Source organism: Electrona antarctica (assembly GCF_951216825.1).
Source record: "Electrona antarctica genome assembly, chromosome: 13".
Lineage (NCBI taxonomy): Eukaryota > Metazoa > Chordata > Actinopteri > Myctophiformes > Myctophidae > Electrona > Electrona antarctica.
In genome coordinates this window covers 29,157,133-29,176,248 of record NC_136794.1, presented here as the reverse complement: position 1 = coordinate 29,176,248, position 19,116 = coordinate 29,157,133, and the positions used below count along the sequence as shown (strand labels likewise).

The following is a 19,116-nucleotide window of genomic DNA, read 5'->3' as shown; positions in this document are numbered from 1 at the left end:
AATCAGCTGAGCACATTCCGACCATTCCGTGCTCATACGGACAGACACAAATGAGGGTCTATACATCATCTCATTCCGGCCAATCACAATTTGCGTCCTCACCTCCGTCTTCAGTGTTTGTGCTTACACAATGTTTGGTTTACACAAACACTCAGAGCTGGCCATTCTTTGTCAATTGGCATTTAATGTTTGTTTTAACACAATGTTTATTTGTGCACAGACAGACCCAAAAGCTGGACGTATAGGAGAGGCTAGCGCCCCTCAAAAACTGCGAAAATAGCAGAGATACTACTATTTCTTCACACAACACCAAGAGGATAACGGATTATGATTCTGCAAAGTATCTGTAGATTCCGTAAAATATTTATGTTATGTATTTTTCATTTCTTTTTACAAACTATTATTAATTGCACTTTTTGGAAAACGAGTTTCAAAGCAATCACATAATCTCCTTCACAGACCCTCGTCTGATCAGCGTTTGAATAATTTCCAGCCAGATCACTCAGGCTTGATAAGGACTTAGTAGTTATAATGACATCCTATTTCTGGGGGGATGACTTTCAAAGCTGGAGACTGAGAGGGCCTCTGGGGTGATTAATGTGTGATTAGAGCTCTGCTCTTTGTCATTTCTTCTTAACACGGCTTTCTGCTATTTTTTCCCCTCACTACCACATTCCCCAAGGGCTGCTTCTCCTTCCGCTGCGTCCGTCTCCCCGTTAGATTGTTCCTAACGACATGCAGAATAGCATCGCTATTCTGGGCATGTCGTAATGGGGGTGAATAGATGCACATTCGTCTAAAATAACCGATCTACAAGCTCACGATTGTTCCACACACAGTGGTTGCCCTGATCACTCAATGTTTTTTTTTTCCTCCTAGTCCAACTATTACAGATGTCTTGACCGATATTTAGTAAAAACTTAAAAAATGTTCAAATCTATTTGAACAACACATATTGATATGTTTCTAACTTATATCCACGCAACAAAGAAATAATAAAACACAAATAACCCCGATCTACCAAGTACACATACATAGAATTTAAATGGCTAAGTCGCTGGGTGTGTCCCTCTTTTCTTCCCCAGAGATTCTGCTTGTTTGTGTATGTTGTGCTGTTTTTCTCACACAATGCTGGTTCCTATAGAACAGAGGTTCCCAAACTGGAGGTCGGTACCCCCAGGGAGGTCCCCAAATTATTTTTGGGGACGATGATTACCTTAATGTCAACATTGTTTTCTCACTCAACAGTAAACAAACAAACATACAGTATAATGTTATGGGTATCTGCACATTTCCAAATACCCTTTTAACCAATTTTGGGCGGGCCGGGAACCCCTTTTGGTGTTAGCATTATGTTATGCTTTAGCTATTGAAAAATAGCAGATCTACAAGCTCATAGCGCGCCACCGAGTGGCGCGCTACGAGCATGTAGGTCTGCTATTTTTGAAAAATCGAAGAATGACTGACATAGAAACATAGCTTTTTCAGAAAACTCAGGATGTAGAAGACATTTTTAGAATCTGATCTCAGGTCAAAATGGGTTAATACCAAATTGGCCAAAAGAGTAAGGGCGTTACTCGAGTAGGCGTTGTAAGCTTGTAATTAGGATATTTTCGTAATATGTATCTGTGGAACCAAGTCAAACAAACACACGGTAGAGGGTTCATGCAGTGACTGGTACTGAAGGTAAAGGGTTCATGCAGTAGTGCTGCCAACGAATATTCCATATTCGAACGAATTTTCGAATCAAGACAATTATTGAATATATAAAATTAAGGTTCGAATTTAAAACAATAATAAAAATGACGTGCGAGACTCTCGGCCACGTAACATTAATCGGCGGCTTGTCTCGTGAGATCACCAGAACCCTCAGTCAGAGGGAGAGAGGGGCACCCAGCTGCAGCAGGAGAAGTCTCCCCTAAGCTTTTTAATCATACGACGGTGCCGTGAGTAAACGAGAGCAGAGTTAAAAGTTAAAATAAGTCGTTAATGCAATGCGTTGTGAGCTTGCTATTGCTTTGATTATTTCCCATTTCATGTCGAGGTAAGAACTTCTTCTATCACAGCAGCACACTGCAAGCGATGCGTCTCTGTTCTCCAAATTGTATCTAAACTAAACCATTATACAAAAATTAGGCTATTAAGATATTATTATGAATCATTCAATTGATCTCACAAGAGAGCGCATTTCTCAGCACCAACCGCAGCCGATTCAGGACTGGCACATACCGTATAGAGAAAGAACAGAGGAAAGTTTTACTGCATATTAGGCTGCAATATTTTAGATTAAAATTATATAAATTCGACATTCGAGCCGTTAAAATCATTCCGAACACACATGGTGTTTTAAAAGGAATATTTGAACGTAATCTTTGGCCAATTCTGGCAGCACTATCATGCAGTGAGTGGTACTGAAGGTAGAGGGTTCATGCAGTGACTGGTACTGAAGGTAGAGGGTTCATGCAGTGACTGGTACTGAAGGTAAAGGGTTCATGCAGTGACTGGTACTGAAGGTAAAGGGTTCATGCAGTGACTGGTACTGAAGGTAAAGGGTTCATGCAGTGACTGGTACTGAAGGTAAAGGGTTCATGCAGTGACTGGTACTGAAGGTAGAGGGTTCATGCAGTGACTGGTACTGAAGGTAAAGGGTTCATGCAGTGACTGGTACTGAAGGTAGAGGGTTCATGCAGTGACTGGTACTGAAGCTAGAGGGTTCATGCAGTGAGTGGTACTGAAGGTAGAGGGTTCATGCAGTGACTGGTACTGAAGCTAGAGGGTTCATGCAGTGAGTGGTACTGAAGGTAGAGGGTTCATGCAGTGACTGGTACTGAAGGTAAAGGGTTCATGCAGTGACTGGTACTGAAGGTAAAGGGTTCATGCAGTGACTGGTACTGAAGGTAGAGGGTTCATGCAGTGACTGGTACTGAAGCTAGAGGGTTCATGCAGTGACTGGTACTGAAGCTAGAGGGTTCATGCAGTGACTGGTACTGAAGCTAGAGGGTTCATGCAGTGACTGGTACTGAAGCTAGAGGGTTCATGCAGTGACTGGTACTGAAGCTAGAGGGTTCATGCAGTGACTCGTACTGAAGGTAGAGGGTTCATGCAGTGACTGGTACTGAAGGTTCATGCAGTGACTGGTACTGAAGCTAGAGGGTTCATGCAGTGACTGGTACTGAAGGTAGAGGGTTTATGCAGTGACTGGTACTGAAGGTAGAGGGTTCATGCAGTGACTGGTACTGAAGGTAGAGGGTTCATGCAGTGACTGGTACTGAAGGTAGAGGGTTCATGCAGTGACTGGTACTGAAGCTAGAGGGTTCATGCAGTGACTGGTACTGAAGGTAGAGGGTTCATGCAGTAACTGGTACTGAATGTAGAGGGTTCATGCAGTAACTGGTACTGAAGCTAGAGGGTTCATGCAGTGACTGGTACTGAAGGTAGATGGTTCATGCAGTGACTGGTACTGAAGCTAGAGGGTTCATGCAGTGACTGGTACTGAAGCTAGAGGGTTCATGCAGTGACTGGTACTGAAGGTAGAGGGTGTATGCAGTGACTGGTATTGAAGGTAGAGGGTGTATGCAGTGACTGGTATTGAAGGTAGAGGGTGTATGCAGTGACTGGTATTGAAGGTAGAGGGTGTATGCAGTGACTGGTATTGAAGGTAGAGCGTGTATGCAGTGACTGGTATTGAAGGTTCATGCAGTGACTGGTACTGAAGCTAGAGGGTTCATGCAGTGACTGGTACTGAAGCTAGAGGGTTCATGCAGTGACTGGTACTGAAGCTAGAGGGTTCATGCAGTGACTGGTACTGAAGGTAGAGGGTTCATGCAGTGACTGGTACTGAAGGTAAAGGGTTCATGCAGTGACTGGTACTGAAGCTAGAGGGTTCATGCAGTGACTGGTACTGAAGGTAGAGGGTTCATGCAGTGACTGGTACTGAAGGTAGAGGGTTCATGCAGTGACTGGTACTGAAGCTAGAGGGTTCATGCAGTGACTGGTACTGAAGGTAGAGGGTTCATGCAGTGACTGGTACTGAAGGTAAAGGGTTCATGCAGTGACTGGTACTGAAGGTAGAGGGTTCATGCAGTGACTGGTACTGAAGGTAAAGGGTTCATGCAGTGACTGGTACTGAAGGTAGAGGGTTCATGCAGTGACTGGTACTGAAGGTAGAGGGTTCATGCAGTGACTGGTACTGAAGGTAAAGGGTTCATGGAGTGACTGGTACTGAAGGTAAAGGGTTCATGCAGTGACTGGTACTGAAGCTAGAGGGTTCATGCTGAATGTGGATGACAGTAGTACCCATAATGTCATCATAAGACTAAATATATTGACAATTTCGTCAACAAATAAAAACTAGGCTAAAATGTCACAGAGTGACTAGTGGGGAAGATATACAGTAGAACTAACATTTTATGCTTGGTTGTGCTTGGGTGTTGCACTCTGAAAATAGCAGATCTACAAGTAGGTTATTTTCTGCATGCAACCAAACTGTAAACTGCCTGTAAAATCAGGCATCACGATGCCATTAAAGCACGGCTAAATATTTTTTTCAGTTGACTAAAATCTTGTGATATTTAGTCGACTAAAGCTAGAAAATACTACAACCTTTCAAATAATACTAAATTATTAAGACTATGACTAAAACTAAATCTAAATTTTCTGTCAAAATCAACACTCGACAGTAGTAGGATAACGTCTCCTGGGGTTTTGACCAGGGGGGGAGGTATAGTGGGCAGACATGGCATTGTTGACTAGGTTATAGAAAGCCACCAATGGAGAGCGCGGGCAGAAACCCTCCCCATCACCAGAAAACAGGTTAAGAGGAAAGAAATTGCCAAAGCCCACAGGTTTGATTGAGATATAGTGTAAGTGAGGCAGATGGGAATGGAGCCTGGCAGGACAAAACCGAGATGGAAATGATGATGGGTCTGAGAAATAATAGGAGAGAGATTGAAGCCGGGGGTGGAGGACGGAGCCGTGCGTTTTACTTTGCCAGGTGTTGATGACAACAAAAGCATATTTGTTTCCCACTCACATTGAGATTGTTGTTTTTCATGCTGGTTCTCGTGTGGAGGCGAGAAAAACGAAGACACACGTGTGATCTCTAGAGTCTGACCCATGCCAGCTTCCATACAGATTTCCTAGACTGCTGATTTTAACAATCTTTTGACTGAAAACATTTAACTTAAAACATTTAAATCTATAAAAAAATAAACACAAATAACTTCTAGATAATAATAATATTAAAAAGATCACTTGAATTGAACTTTATTGTTCCCATGCAGTGTCCCTATTCTGGGGGCGAGCGTTCAGCGAATATAGCAGATCTACAATGCGACGCATTGTGAGCTTGTACATTGGCATTTTTTGATGAAGACATTCTGTGTAGAGGGAAATGGTGTTCACATTCCCCAATCAGGAACGTAGACACCATTCAAAGTAATAGGGCAACAGAAAAGAACAGGGCGGCTGCGTCCATTGAGTTCAATGGAGAAATGGCACCATGTTCTATTCGGTTCCTCAAGCTACTGTATGACCTGCCCAGGATGGGGATGCAGGACACATCATCTGAAGTGAGTGGTGCTACTGTACTGTACTGTACTGTACTGTACTGTACTGTACTGTACTGTACTGTACTGTACTGTACTGTACTGTACTGTACTGTACTGTACTGTACTGTACTGTACTGTACTGTACTGTACTGTACTGTACTGTACTGTACTGTACTTGCACAGTGAGCCTGTAGACCTGAGAATACTTGGGGTGTGTGTGTGTGTGTGTGTGTGTGTGTGTGTGTGTGCGTGTGCGCGTGTGCGTGCGTGCGTGCGTGTGTTAGGCTGTGCAACAGTGACGCTTAGACATACAGACAAGACACAGAGACATACACACATTGCTGCGTGTAGGAGTGGTTAGCACTAAAAAAAAAGTAAAACAATGGTCGCGGTATCGGGCAGACTGATATGTGGGCCCTATTTTCTGATCTCCCCCCGCCGCATATCAGCCTGAAGTGCATCTGCAGGAGTTGCTTTCACATTTTGACAAGAGGATGATTTATATAGTAGGGGGACGATGCCAGGTTTCACCATGCTGATTGCTAAGCTGGTGAAGCAATCTCTCTGGCATTTAACTAAGCCATGTGGGCATTCATACACACATAGCACGCACACACACACACACACACACACACACACACACACACACACACACACACAATTCCATAACCTCATCCATAATACCCAGCTGACATTTTAGAAAAACAGCGCAGCATATAATTTCTCCTGCGTGTGGCCTAAAGCCGTTGTAAAACGCACTAATTATGCCATGCAGTCTCTGTTCTGTCTCACAGCAGTCTCTCTGTACAACTATTATTAGCTAAAACATCATGCTACTCTGCTGGCTTTTGTGCAGCACACCAGTAACAGTTTTTTGTTGCTTGATTCAGATTTTTTTGTTTTTAGTTGCTTGATTTTATTTTATCAGACTCTCATTTTAACTTCAATCATTTTAACCATGTTAGACTAATTGAAAAGACACGTCCCTGGGGGTGTTTCTTTTTTTTCAATTACGTTTTTCATTTATTATTTAGTATTTGTTTTGGAAAATGAAAAAATTAAGTAAATGAAAAAAGTAATTGAAAAAAGAAGACAATATCAGTTTGTTTTCAAATAATATAACATGATGGTTGAAATGGAGTTTGAAGTTACAATGGATTTATATAGGAAGGGGGTGTGTCTAGGATGCTCACAACAGCCATAGTAGACGTTAAAATGACCCCAGACATGTTTGAAAGTGAAATATCCCTTTAAGCCTTCGGCACATCAGAAATGAATTAAGAGCACAACTCACTTTGTAAGATGTTAGAAGATTCATCAACCGCTCGCTGTGTGCTTTCTTATCTTTATATCGTCTCTGTCAGAAAGAAACCTCAAAACTGTTGCTTTTCAGGATTCAAAAGCTAAACGAGTTCCCAACGGATGTCGAGCTTGTGGATCTGCCACCTTGGATGCTTTTGTGTGAAGCTGTGGTATGATGGAGTAGGGCAGGGGCATTCATTTACCCCCCAAAAGTTAGTTAATATGGACATTGGAGGTTTCTGCCCGACACCAACGATATGAAAACTTTCCACCATGTCTACCTGGGGCACGTTTCACCTCCTGAATAACAACAGAAGGTGAAAAGTTGCCTCTAGTCTCTAAAGAGTGTTGTCTCAACATTCACCAGCTGAGGATGGGGCCTATTGGCCTAATGAAGACAATTTGTCTAAAAAGTTGCACCCCCGTGCCGCTGCCAGACCCGCCTCCACAGTTCACTGCGGAGAGGGAGGTTTACGCTATAGATTACACAAGCAATTAAATGGAAGCTGGAGGAATTAGTCAAACACAAAGAACAAAGCTGCCAGTGGGGAGCGCCACTACTAGTGCAATTATTGATTATGTCGATCCTTTATTCAACATCCCTATCCTTCCACACCAGTGCTTTTCAAAGTGGCCCAGGGGGGTCTTTGGGGGGTTCCACATAGTCCCCATCAGAATTAGTTAGTAAAGCAGCAAGATCAGAGACAAATTGATATGTCTCAGTAATTATGCGACTAGATCCTAGATTGGTTATTTTTAAGAATATTTGTATAGAGGGAGTATGTGTGTAAAATAAATATAAATTAATTTGTGTTTATCTTGTATTATTTCTTTACGTAGAGGTTAAATGTTTTCAATTATAAACTAGACAATTTTGCAATCTTGACAAAATACCAGTCAAACATCAGTATCGCTGAGCAAGGACTGTCTAAAATTGGAGTTTGGCTTTAAACCCAAAACTCTGGCCTCCGTTGGGCTCTATTTATAAGAGGCATGGCGCTTTCAGGATTTTATTAAATATGGCAGCTGATGCTCTATGTGGGTGAGAACAGAACATTGCTATATTTGGTTCTTGGGAACAGTCCTTTCATGTCTCAACATCCATGGCCTGGAGGCATTATGTTTCCTGATTGTTCATCCATCCGCCCATCTGTATATACTGTATGTCTGTCCTTCCGTCTGTCTGTCTGTCCGTATGTCCATCACAGCCTTCTGAACAAACACAATGTTTCAGGAACACCATAAGGGAATTTCATTACAGTTTGGCACAACCTTGATGTGGGATTTCTAGTTGATCAGTTCGTTTAGTTTGTTGTTTATTTGCCTCTCAAGTGCTGTACTATGTGCCCAGGACATTTTCAGCATTTTAACCCAGAATGCAGGTCACCACCAGTGAACAAACTTTGTAGTTTAACCCATTAGAACCGGGAAAGCATCCGTGTCATTTCAGAGGTTCTTGGCTATTCAAACATTCTTGGAAATCTGTGCAAATCTTTATATATATATTTTTAAAGCAAACGTTTTTCACTCAAATCTTTGCTTCTGAGGGTCCCTGGAACAAAATATTTTGAGATGGGGGGGCCGGTGGCCAAATACATAAATAGTTTTGGGGGTCCTTGACATGAAAACGTTTTGAGCACGCACTGATATAGCAACATATGTTTTTTTCAGAAAACCTTTAGGATTTAGAAGACATTTTTAGAATGGGCCTCAGGTCTTCAACAGGTCTTTATAGAGTGTGGAGCAGCCAGACCTTAGCTGGAGGTGAGACAGGACACCATCTCCTTCATTTAGGTGGAGGTGAGACAGGACACCATCTCCTTCATTTAGCTGGACGTGAGGCAGGACACCATCTCCTTCATTTAGCTGGAGGTGAGGCAGGACACCATCTCCTTCATTTAGCTGGAGGTGAGACAGGACACCATCTCCTTCATTTAGCTGGAGGTGAGACAGGACACCATCTCCTTCATTTAGCTGGAGGTGAGACAGGACACCATCTCCTTCATTTAGCTGGAGGTGAGGCAGGACACCATCTCCTTCATTTAGCTGGAGGTGAGACAGGACACCATCTCCTTCATTTAGCTGGACGTGAGGCAGGACACCATCTCCTTCATTTAGCTGGAGGTGAGGCAGGACACCATCTCCTTCATTTAGCTGGAGGTGAGACAGGACACCATCTCCTTCATTTAGCTGGAGGTGAGACAGGACACCATCTCCTTCATTTAGCTGGAGGTGAGACAGGACACCATCTCCTTCATTTAGCTGGAGGTGAGACAGGACACCATCTCCTTCATTTAGCTGGACGTGAGGCAGGACACCATCTCCTTCATTTAGCTGGACGTGAGGCAGGACACCATCTCCTTCATTTAGCTGGAGGTGAGACAGGACACCATCTCCTTCATTTAGCTGGAGGTGAGGCAGGACACCATCTCCTTCATTTAGCTGGAGGTGAGACAGGACACCATCTCCTTCATTTAGCTGGAGGTGAGGCAGGACACCATCTCCTTCATTTAGCTGGAGGTGAGGCAGGACACCATCTCCTTAATTTAGCTGGAGGTGAGACAGGACACCATCTCCTTCATTTAGCTGGAGGTGAGACAGGACACCATCTCCTTCATTTAGCTGGAGGTGAGGCAGGACACCATCTCCTTCATTTAGCTGGAGGTGAGACAGGACACCATCTCCTTCATTTAGCTGGAGGTGAGACAGGACACCATCTCCTTCATTTAGCTGGAGGTGAGACAGGACACCATCTCCTTCATTTAGCTGGAGGTGAGACAGGACACCATCTCCGTCATTTAGCTGGAGGTGAGGCAGGACACCATCTCCTTCATTTAGCTGGAGGTGAGACAGGACACCATCTCCTTCATTTAGCTGGAGGTGAGGCAGGACACCATCTCCTTCATTTAGCTGGAGGTGAGACAGGACACCATCTCCTTCATTTAGCTGGAGGTGAGGCAGGACACCATCTCCTTCATTTAGCTGGAGGTGAGACAGGACACCATCTCCTTCATTTAGCTGGAGGTGAGGCAGGACACCATCTCCTTCATTTAGCTGGAGGTGAGACAGGACACCATCTCCTTCATTTAGCTGGAGGTGAGGCAGGACACCATCTCCTTCATTTAGCTGGAGGTGAGACAGGACACCATCTCCTTCATTTAGCTGGAGGTGAGACAGGACACCATCTCCTTCATTTAGCTGGAGGTGAGACAGGACACCATCTCCTTCATTTAGCTGGAGGTGAGACAGGACACCATCTCCTTCATTTCAGCATGCTGGGATTTCCTGCCACTGTGCAGAGAAAGGAAAAGGAAAGGAAAGGAAACAGGTGCTTGACGAAGGCCTTATCTTTGTGACGGGGGTCTCCTCCATGCCTCCCCCCCCCTCCCCCAACATCACAACACAACATCCCGCAAGGAGACCAGAAGCAGCCACTCTTGTATACAAAGTACCCCCCGGCCCCCCCTCCTCCTGACATTTGTATTATCTCTGTATCTCTGTCAGTCTTGATCGGCCATTCCCCCAATATCCTTATCCACCGTGTTTAACCCATTTAGACCTGGGTTAAAAACATTCACTCTGAAAGAATATATATTCAAAGATTTGCGCCACATTTTTACGATTTAAAAAAAATAGCAGACCTACAAGCTCGTAGTGCGCCACTCGGTGGCGCGCTATGAGCTTGTAGATCTGCTATTTTTCAATAGCTAAAGGGTTCCCGCCCAAAATGGGTTAATAGGCGTACTAATCCATACATGATGTGCAATTCAACATCTAAAGTGCCTATACTCAAGCCACAGATGTTACCCATCTAACCCGGCTGCTTGTGTTGTGAAATATATATATATGCTTTTATGCCATCTGTTCCTCGGTGTGTGTACTGTGTGGTGGTGGTGCTGTTGCAGCAGTTAAAAGTGCTAGCATTACACTTGAGGGAAATGCAGAAATACATGCAGTGAGAATTGAGTTAGTTGTCTACTAATTTAGTAATTAGATTTTAATCGATTTGAATTGATTAATTGCTTGATAGACCTGAGACGGACGGGGATGATATAAATTGCAGAAAGACTCTATATATATAATAATAATACAAAATAAATCTCTTGTCAGTCTTGTCCGAGATTGAACCCCCCAATGACGTGAATAATAATAATTTCCACTATCCTGGCAAAAAAAAAAAGTGGGATCGGATTAGTGGGATCTGTGCTGCTATGAAGACTGTTCTGCTGGAGCCGACACAAAGCTGCCCTCAGGGGGGTGGGGGGGGGTGATGAATTTAATCTGGCAGCGGTTCAACATTCCTGGATAACAGTTAGACGGGCGCGGGGGGGGGGGGGGGGGGGGGGGGCATTGACTGTGCCTATCTCACGTCTCAATGGGAGTGCAACACTGAGGCATGGCATCCCACCCCCTCACCCCTCCTCCCTCCATCTCCCATATCCTGTCATTCTCTGCATTCTTTTGCACCGTGGAACCTTGGCTTCCAAATTGGGAGCTTTTTAAAATGTGACTGAGCGCCCCTAGCCTGTGTGTGACTGACTGCGTCGGGTCTGCATAAGTCAGACGGGGCCGCATGCGCATTCATGAGCGTGCGACTGACTGGCCATGCGTGGCGTGCTGCGTATAGAGGGTTCAGGGGAAGGATTGCAGTGTAGAGCCAGAGTTTGTTGAGTTCGGACTTCACCGAACTCCACCTTTTCAGGCTGTGACCCACAGAAATAATCATATTTGAACTGTGGACCCTACACCCTGATAAGCACTTGGAATGTAGGAGAGTTGAGGCATTACATTCAGTTTGACTCAGTTCCACAGAAAGAATATTTCCACAATGGTTGCCTCCTTCTTATATCTTATATTTGACAATTTGGCCAATGTTTGACCAGTTTTCATAGTGTAGTTTGTTGATTGCTTTCATCTGTCACCCCACTGTCAAATCCTGTAGGTTGAGAACCACTGGTCTAGAGCAGTGGTGGTGCCGACAAGTCCAGGTGTTGGCCTTGGGGTTTTGTGACAAACGCAAATTTTTATTGCAACATATTCAACTATACTGTGTCCGACAAGTCCAGGTGTTGGCCTTAGGCTTTTGTGACAAACGCACATTTTTATTGCAACATATTTGTGTGTGTGTGTGTGTGTGTGTGTGTGCGCGCGTCTGTGTGTGTGTGCGTGCAGGCGTGGACACGTGACCCCTTTGTTTGCATGCGTGTACCTTATTTGCTTTTTGGCAAATCTCTTGTGCCTTGTCCAGTGATTGGCCGGCTGTGTGTATTTCCACTGCGTCTGCTCTTTCCACAAATAACCAACTGTCCTCCCAGAGTGGCTGGAGAGACGGAGAAAGAGCAGCTCCTGCCTCCTGTACAGCAGTAGTTCTGACCTTTTCAGGCTGTGACCCCCCCAAAAAATAAATTTGGCGGGTCATTTTGAACTTGAATGTAGGGGTTGAGGCGTTACATTTCGGTTTGATTCGGTTCCAATAGCAGATCTACAAGCTCACAACATGTCCATCACAACATCAATATAATATGATATCGACGCTGTCTGGTGAAAACCTTTTTCATTATTATATTAAAAAAATAAAGTAGCTGGACTAGCCGATCTATAAGCTTTTGTACAACACTCTTTTATGGTGAATTAGAGTACGAAACAAAGTTGCAATATGTCTGCCAGAAAGCAATATAAAACAATATATCGTTTATGTCGGCTGGAAACCTCATATGTCCAAAACACATTACAGTATTATACAGCATAACGAGTTCAAAACGCGTCACTACGAGTACGCGCCATATTTCGAGCTTATAGATCTGTATTTTTTTTATACTTTTGTATGACTCTGTAGTCATAGGGCGTTATGATTAAAAAAACATAATGTAAAGTAACGTAAAGATGGAGATACAAGGTTTCTGCCTGACAGGCAGCAACGATATGGTCTGTATGTATAGTACAGTATGTGCTACACCGATCACAGTCCCCACAAAGGTAGACCAATGACAGATTAGCTGACGCTGCTATGCCAGACAGTCACAGCTGAGGAACATTTCCAGCTCACGTTAGCATCTTTACTGTAGCTCATCATTGGTGATATGTAGGCATTGTTAAGAATATGTGCATGTCACTGTAGTCCAATGTCAAAAGGTGAAAGAGTTCTATTTTAATATGCTGGCTATGTTTTCCACCCTAAACGAGAAGCAGTTCTGCCTCCCATAGTGCCATATCCCTCCATCGCTAATTTATTAAACATGCACGGTCCTTATTGGACTTTGTATATTTGATTTGACTGTGTAACTTCTTGAATTTGACTTGAATTTGACTTTCTGCTCTATTCTGTCTTTCCCTCTTCTTAACTCCTCCTTTAACTGCAAAGTCTGAGACTCACACAGAAAAATAATTCCACCCACACACACCTGTGATTGCGTGATGTGACAACAAAGTTGATTCTGATCGATTCTGAGTCTGAGCTCACTTAGGTTAGTCATTGATGTGTAGGCATTGTTCCAGATATTATGCATATCACTACTCAGCTGTCACTGCAATGCAAGAACATAACTCATCTCATGCTGCTAGGCTCATGTCAGCACATTAACACACATGGATTAGAGCCCGCCCCAAAGTCATTTGGATTCCAAACATGTCAGCCCAACATTCTCTCATAGCAAACAAACTCTTGGCTTTCTCCTGAGAGGATGATTTAGAGTTTATACATAGTTGCATGCCGGTGTCAAGAACCGAAAAATAGACTCATCTACAAGCTCACTACTATGCATCGGAGCAGTGGTTTAAGGTTTAAGTACTTGGTTAAAGAAAAAGCTATAATAGTGATAATACCAAAACATAAAAATGTGTTCATTGTCTTTAGGAAACAGAGCGCTAGTGTCAGCGTCGTCTTTCGCAATGTTTTGCAAATCGCAGATTGGGACTTTGGTGCTTCATTCACAAACTGCACACTTTCTGTACTAGCTTTGTTATCCATAGATTGCACAGTGAAGTCATCCCATTATTAAACCCTCCCTGTCTTGCGTTTTTAACGACATTGAACCCTATAGGCTTAAGCCTAGGATCCCTATTCTGGGGGAGCATTTGGTCCAAAAATAGCAGATCTACAAGCTCAACAACATGACGTGTTATGAACTTATGATCTTGTTATTTTTAGTGAAGAGATTTGGTGTAGAGGTGGAAAAAGAGTGTGTCATGTAGTAGCAAGTATAGAGGATTTAAATGGGTAAATTATTTGTTTCACTAAGGCCTCTTTCTGTGCTCGCTCATACTTCACCAGTGTCTGGCCATACCTTTTCATGAGATTAAATAGGATGAACATTTATTGATTCCCATGGGGGGAAATAATATACTGCAGGTATCGCAGAAGCCTTGGCAGTATAATCGAGTGAAGCACATAATAAGAATAATCGTCAGGAGTCAAACCAAGTTAGATAAGAATACAGATAAATTGAATTCAAGGTTCATGGTGTTAGTCACGTAGTAGTGCACCCCTTTCCCTTCAGTTTGGAGAGCAACCTGCTAGGTTGTCATTGTACATCCATCCATCCATTGTACATACATACATCCATCCATCCATTCAACCGCTTATCCGTAGTCGGGTCGCGGGGGCAACAGCTCCACCAGAGTGCTCCAGACTTCCCTCTCCAGAGCAACATTAGTGACTTCCTCCTGGGGTACATTTGAAGTACAAATCCCAGCTTTACTTAGCAGGGGGCACTTGGTTGGGACAGCAAAGGGGGGGGGGGGGGGGGGGGGGGTTAGGGGGCAACAACATAAAAAAGATGTCCCAATCTGACGGATAGCAATGATGTGGCATCACATTGCAAAATGTACAAAACACAAGCAAGCTGAGCAGACACATTCACCAATCACCAGTAACGATTGTGCCACGGGGGACACCCATAGTATATATGTGGCCGGTAGAGAGATGTCAGACATTGCGCAATATCCGAGAGATACAATGCTTGGACCTCTTAAGCTACGCCCGTGGCTGTTGTATGATAATAAGAGGAATGTCCGATTTTGGCTTTTTGTGACGACGCAAATTGTAATTGGCCAGCTATTAACCTTCATTGATTTGTTTTTCTGCAGCATCTCTGCCCTCGAGCACGGCCCCTCTGCAACCCAGTGGAACTTGTTTGTTGACTAGAGGTTTTTCATAAGCACAGTATTATACCTGCACAATGAAGTAATATAAACTGCACACTTCTGTATCAGCTAAAACTTTGTCAGGACAGGAAATGAACTTTGAAAGTCCCTTTTTCCCTCAGGTTTGCTTACCATGCTACTCCTGCTCTTTGTTCCCTGTGGTCGGCCCCGTACTGAACTATTAATCCTTGTTCTCTGTCTTACCTACCTGGTCTCTTTTCATTCAATTCTCATCTCTAGCTTGTTCTTTTTTTTAACCACTTACTCTGTTGTCCACATGTACTTGTTCCCCTCCTTTTGTCCATCTACACCAAATCTCTTCGCTTAACAAATTAACCGCTCATGGCGTAACGTTCCGCCAATTAGGGCTCATAATGTGTCATGATGCAGCACCTTATGAGCCTGTAAGTAAGCCGTGCAGAGCCATGTGGCCCACAGGGCAAGAGACTATCTCCTGTTTCTGTAGCATGAGGCAGCATGATGTACAAGTACACCCCCTGGACATGATGCTAGTATGCCGCAGGGACTTACCCCCAATCCGACCCTTGATGCTGAGTGCCAAGCAGGGAGGCATTTCTTTTAATAGTCTTTGGTGTGACCCGGTCAGGCAATAAAACCCCAACCTCACAATCTCAGGCAGACAGTCATATTTCCGCTAAGTGGTTTATTGCTTATGGTACATTGTGTCCTAACACTAAGCTCTCTCCTCGTCTCCTCTTCCCATCCCAGGCTCTGTTAAAGATGGACTGCCAGGGTCTGGTGGCCAGGCTGGTCATGGACTTTGTGCTGCTGACCACGGCTGTGGAAGTGGCCGGCCGCTGGAGGGAGTTAGCCGAGAGGCTGGCCAAAGTGTCCCGGCAGCAGATGGACGCGTATGAGGCCCCGCACAGGGACAAGAACGGAGTGGTGGACAGCGAGGTGAGTCTGGCTTAACTACAGAAGCATAGTTAACCTTCATTTGTGGAGTTCAGTGGCTACACACACGCACCCAAACACACGCACGCACACACACACACACACACACACACACACACACACACACACACACACAATATTATATATTGACACGCAAATCCTCACATTTATTGCAACAGAACAGTAAAGTAGTTGTAACTAGAAAAAGTGCTCCTCAGCACCATCCGATACAGGTTATTGTGGGCTGGAAGTCAATCTTAGCCAATCAGGATGGAATATGAAAAATCTCACTCGTGTGAACTGTGAGGGGCGCTCTTATACATCATCACATTCTGGCCAATCACAATTTGCGGCCTCACTTTTCTGTCCTCACTTTTTATCCTGAATACGTACTTTGCTCACCCAATCAAATCCTCGCTATGGGGTGCTCAGCCAATAAAATCATCGCTATGGGGTACACACAAACACACAAAGCTGGGCATAGGAGGGGCTAGTGCCCCTCAAAAATCCGAAAGAGCTGTTTTGTTTAATGACTATAGAGATACTGTGTACCCGATGTGTGTGATTTTTGGACAAAATCTTTAGGAGCACCGTCCAAAAATGTGTTTTGCAAAAATCTGCCCACCCTATGGTGCTATAACAGCTAGGCTCATGTGAAAGATTTGGCCCAGAGGTTCAGCCCTGGCATCCAGGGAGTTTGTGTGCATAGTTTTGCTGCAAGCAAGACAACAGTGCTGGAGATTAGCTGCGTACTTTCAGACTGGCGGAGACAATTAACTAAGATTCAGTGCATTTTATAATTTAAATTAATAGGTTGTGAACTATTATAATGTAAGTTGAAACATAGTGTAACCAAGCTGACATGGTGTTCTGATTCAGCATACTCCAAACAAAGAGACTTGCACAGAGCTTGCCGAACAGAACAAAGTCCTTAGTGCACAAAACTAGTTTATACTCGCGACAGCTCATCTCTGAGTTCTGACTGTTAGTCCCCACTCAGTAATCTGCCTAGCAACTGCTACAGTGACTCGAATCACTCTTCCAGCACTGTGCTACAGGCTATTTGAACTTTTTTACAGTTTTCTTTTTTTTTAATTGAAACTTTACACCTATAACATAACATCATGCCAGAAACATGGATCAATTATTAATCAATTATTTTATTGAATTATCGATTATCTTTTATCGATTAAATTGATTTGTAATGTCCGATTAACTCGTCACACCCCTAGTGCCACCCAACTCGTATCCTAACCACCTTATCTCTCTCTCTCTCACTCTCTCTCTGTGTGTGTGTGTGTGTGTGTGTGTGTGTGTGTGCGCGTGTCTGCGTGCGCGTGCGGTTGGGACATGCCATGCAGGCAATGTGGAAGCCGGCCTATGACTTCCTGGTGACGTGGGCGGCGCAGATCGGCGACAGCTACCGAGACGTGATCCAGGAGCTGCACATGGGCCTGGACAAGATGAAGAGCCCCATCACCAAGCGCTGGAAGCACCTGACGGGCACGCTCATCCTGGTCAACTGTCTGGACGCGCTCCGCAGCTCCGCCTTCTGCCCCGTCCCTCAGGACGAGTCCTGCGCCATCTGAACAGGCATGGCGACCAATCGAGACACTTATACCCGTGCCACCGCCTCCCTCCCCTGCTAGGTTCCACTAGGCTACGCTAGCCTCTACTGAGTGCTACAGGGATGAGGTCTTTATTCGTAGGGCAACCCCGGAATGTTATATTATCGTCTCTGTCGGGTGGAAGCCTTGTGTGTGTCCAAATCTGTTCCTTTTTAGTATTATTTAAAAATATATATAATTCAAGTAGTGAAAATAGTTGATTTACTAGATGGAATACGTAGATCTGCTATTTTCACTACTTTTGTGTGACACTCTTGTATGATGTAGGCCAGGGCATTCATTTAAGAAACAAAACAATGAAATATGGAGAAGATATAAGGTTTCTTCCCAATGGCAACGATATAATACCTGTCGGCTTCCAACTGCAGATTTCCAATGCTATTTCTGTGTATTTGGAATGTGCTAAAATGAAGCATAAAGCAGGGATATGAGTGTGTGATGGAATGAAGCCTAATTCTCTGCTCTGTAGGCAAAAAGAAAGAACAGATCTACACAAGCTAATCTAGAGCCTGAGGTGTATGGGCTTCATTATCCTCATTGAGGAAAGCTAATCTAGAGCCTGAGGTGTATGGGCTTCATTATCCTCCATTGAGGAAAACTCAAAAACCTAATATTCTTTTCAAGCGCCACAACTAGGTCGTTGAACACTGGAACATATGAATAGAAATTACAACTTTAAGTCATCAGGTGGCCGGTGCCGTGCATCTCCAAAATTATTCCCCTAGTTTAAAATGTGTTTAAAGTTTGGAATAATAGTTTTTATGTTTTGTTTTTTTTGGTATAATAATCGTTTGTATTGACCATGTCTTATTCTAACTCATAGAGCGGCTAGCGAGACTAAACTAGCCTAATTGATTTGCATTATGTGGGGAACAAAAACAATGCAACGCCAACCGAAACCAACCTCTAAACCGGATCACACAGGCCTGTTTAGAACGAATACCAGGCTTTCCTCTGCGGTGGAAATTGTGCTGGTATTCTAGCTAAAACCAACACAGCAGCTACAGCCTCAAGGGTTAAGACAAACTCAGTGTTAAATGTGATCTACCAGCTCAAAACATGTTGTTACATTGCAATGTTTTGTGAGGAACCACTGGTGACTTACATTATTATAACAATATATTATAAAATGAATAATAAATAAATCAAATGTATGTGAAAACAAATATAGGAAAACAATTACTCAGCCCACAGGCAGAGTTCACAAGAAAGAATATAAATTAGCTCTGGACGCGCGCGCACACACACACAGTCACACACACACACACACACACACACACACACACACACACACACACACACACACACACACACACACACACACACACACAATCCACTTTATTTATAGAGCACTTTTAAAACAACAGCGTGGAACCAAAGTGCTGTACACTCGGTAAACAAATATAAAATACTAAGAGTAAAACAATAAACGGGAATAAAACAGAGTGCAACATAGACACATTGCTTAACGGAAACAGCAACTCTCAGTCTGAAGTGTGTTTGTAAACCTAACTGCAGACGTGATTGCCCGTATTAAATATAAAACCTCTATGGGGATCTGAGGGCTGTAGCCTGTCGCG

At 43.8% G+C, this 19,116-nt stretch overlaps 1 protein-coding gene across 2 annotated transcripts in view; it reads left to right on the top strand.

The window, feature by feature from the left end:
- The window catches only part of LOC306935422 (SH3 domain-binding protein 4), a 74,895-nt gene extending 56,855 nt beyond the window's left edge, over positions 1 to 18,040 (top strand). For both annotated transcript variants that reach the window (XM_079518473.1, XM_079518474.1), the window contains 2 exons: positions 15,723 to 15,911; positions 17,270 to 18,040. In XM_079518473.1, coding sequence (XP_079374599.1) covers positions 15,723 to 15,911; positions 17,270 to 17,497 — 417 coding nt within the window. In that variant the 3' untranslated portion in view covers positions 17,498 to 18,040. The remainder of the gene's footprint in view (positions 1 to 15,722; positions 15,912 to 17,269) is intronic.
- Positions 18,041 to 19,116: the final 1,076 nt, after the last annotated feature.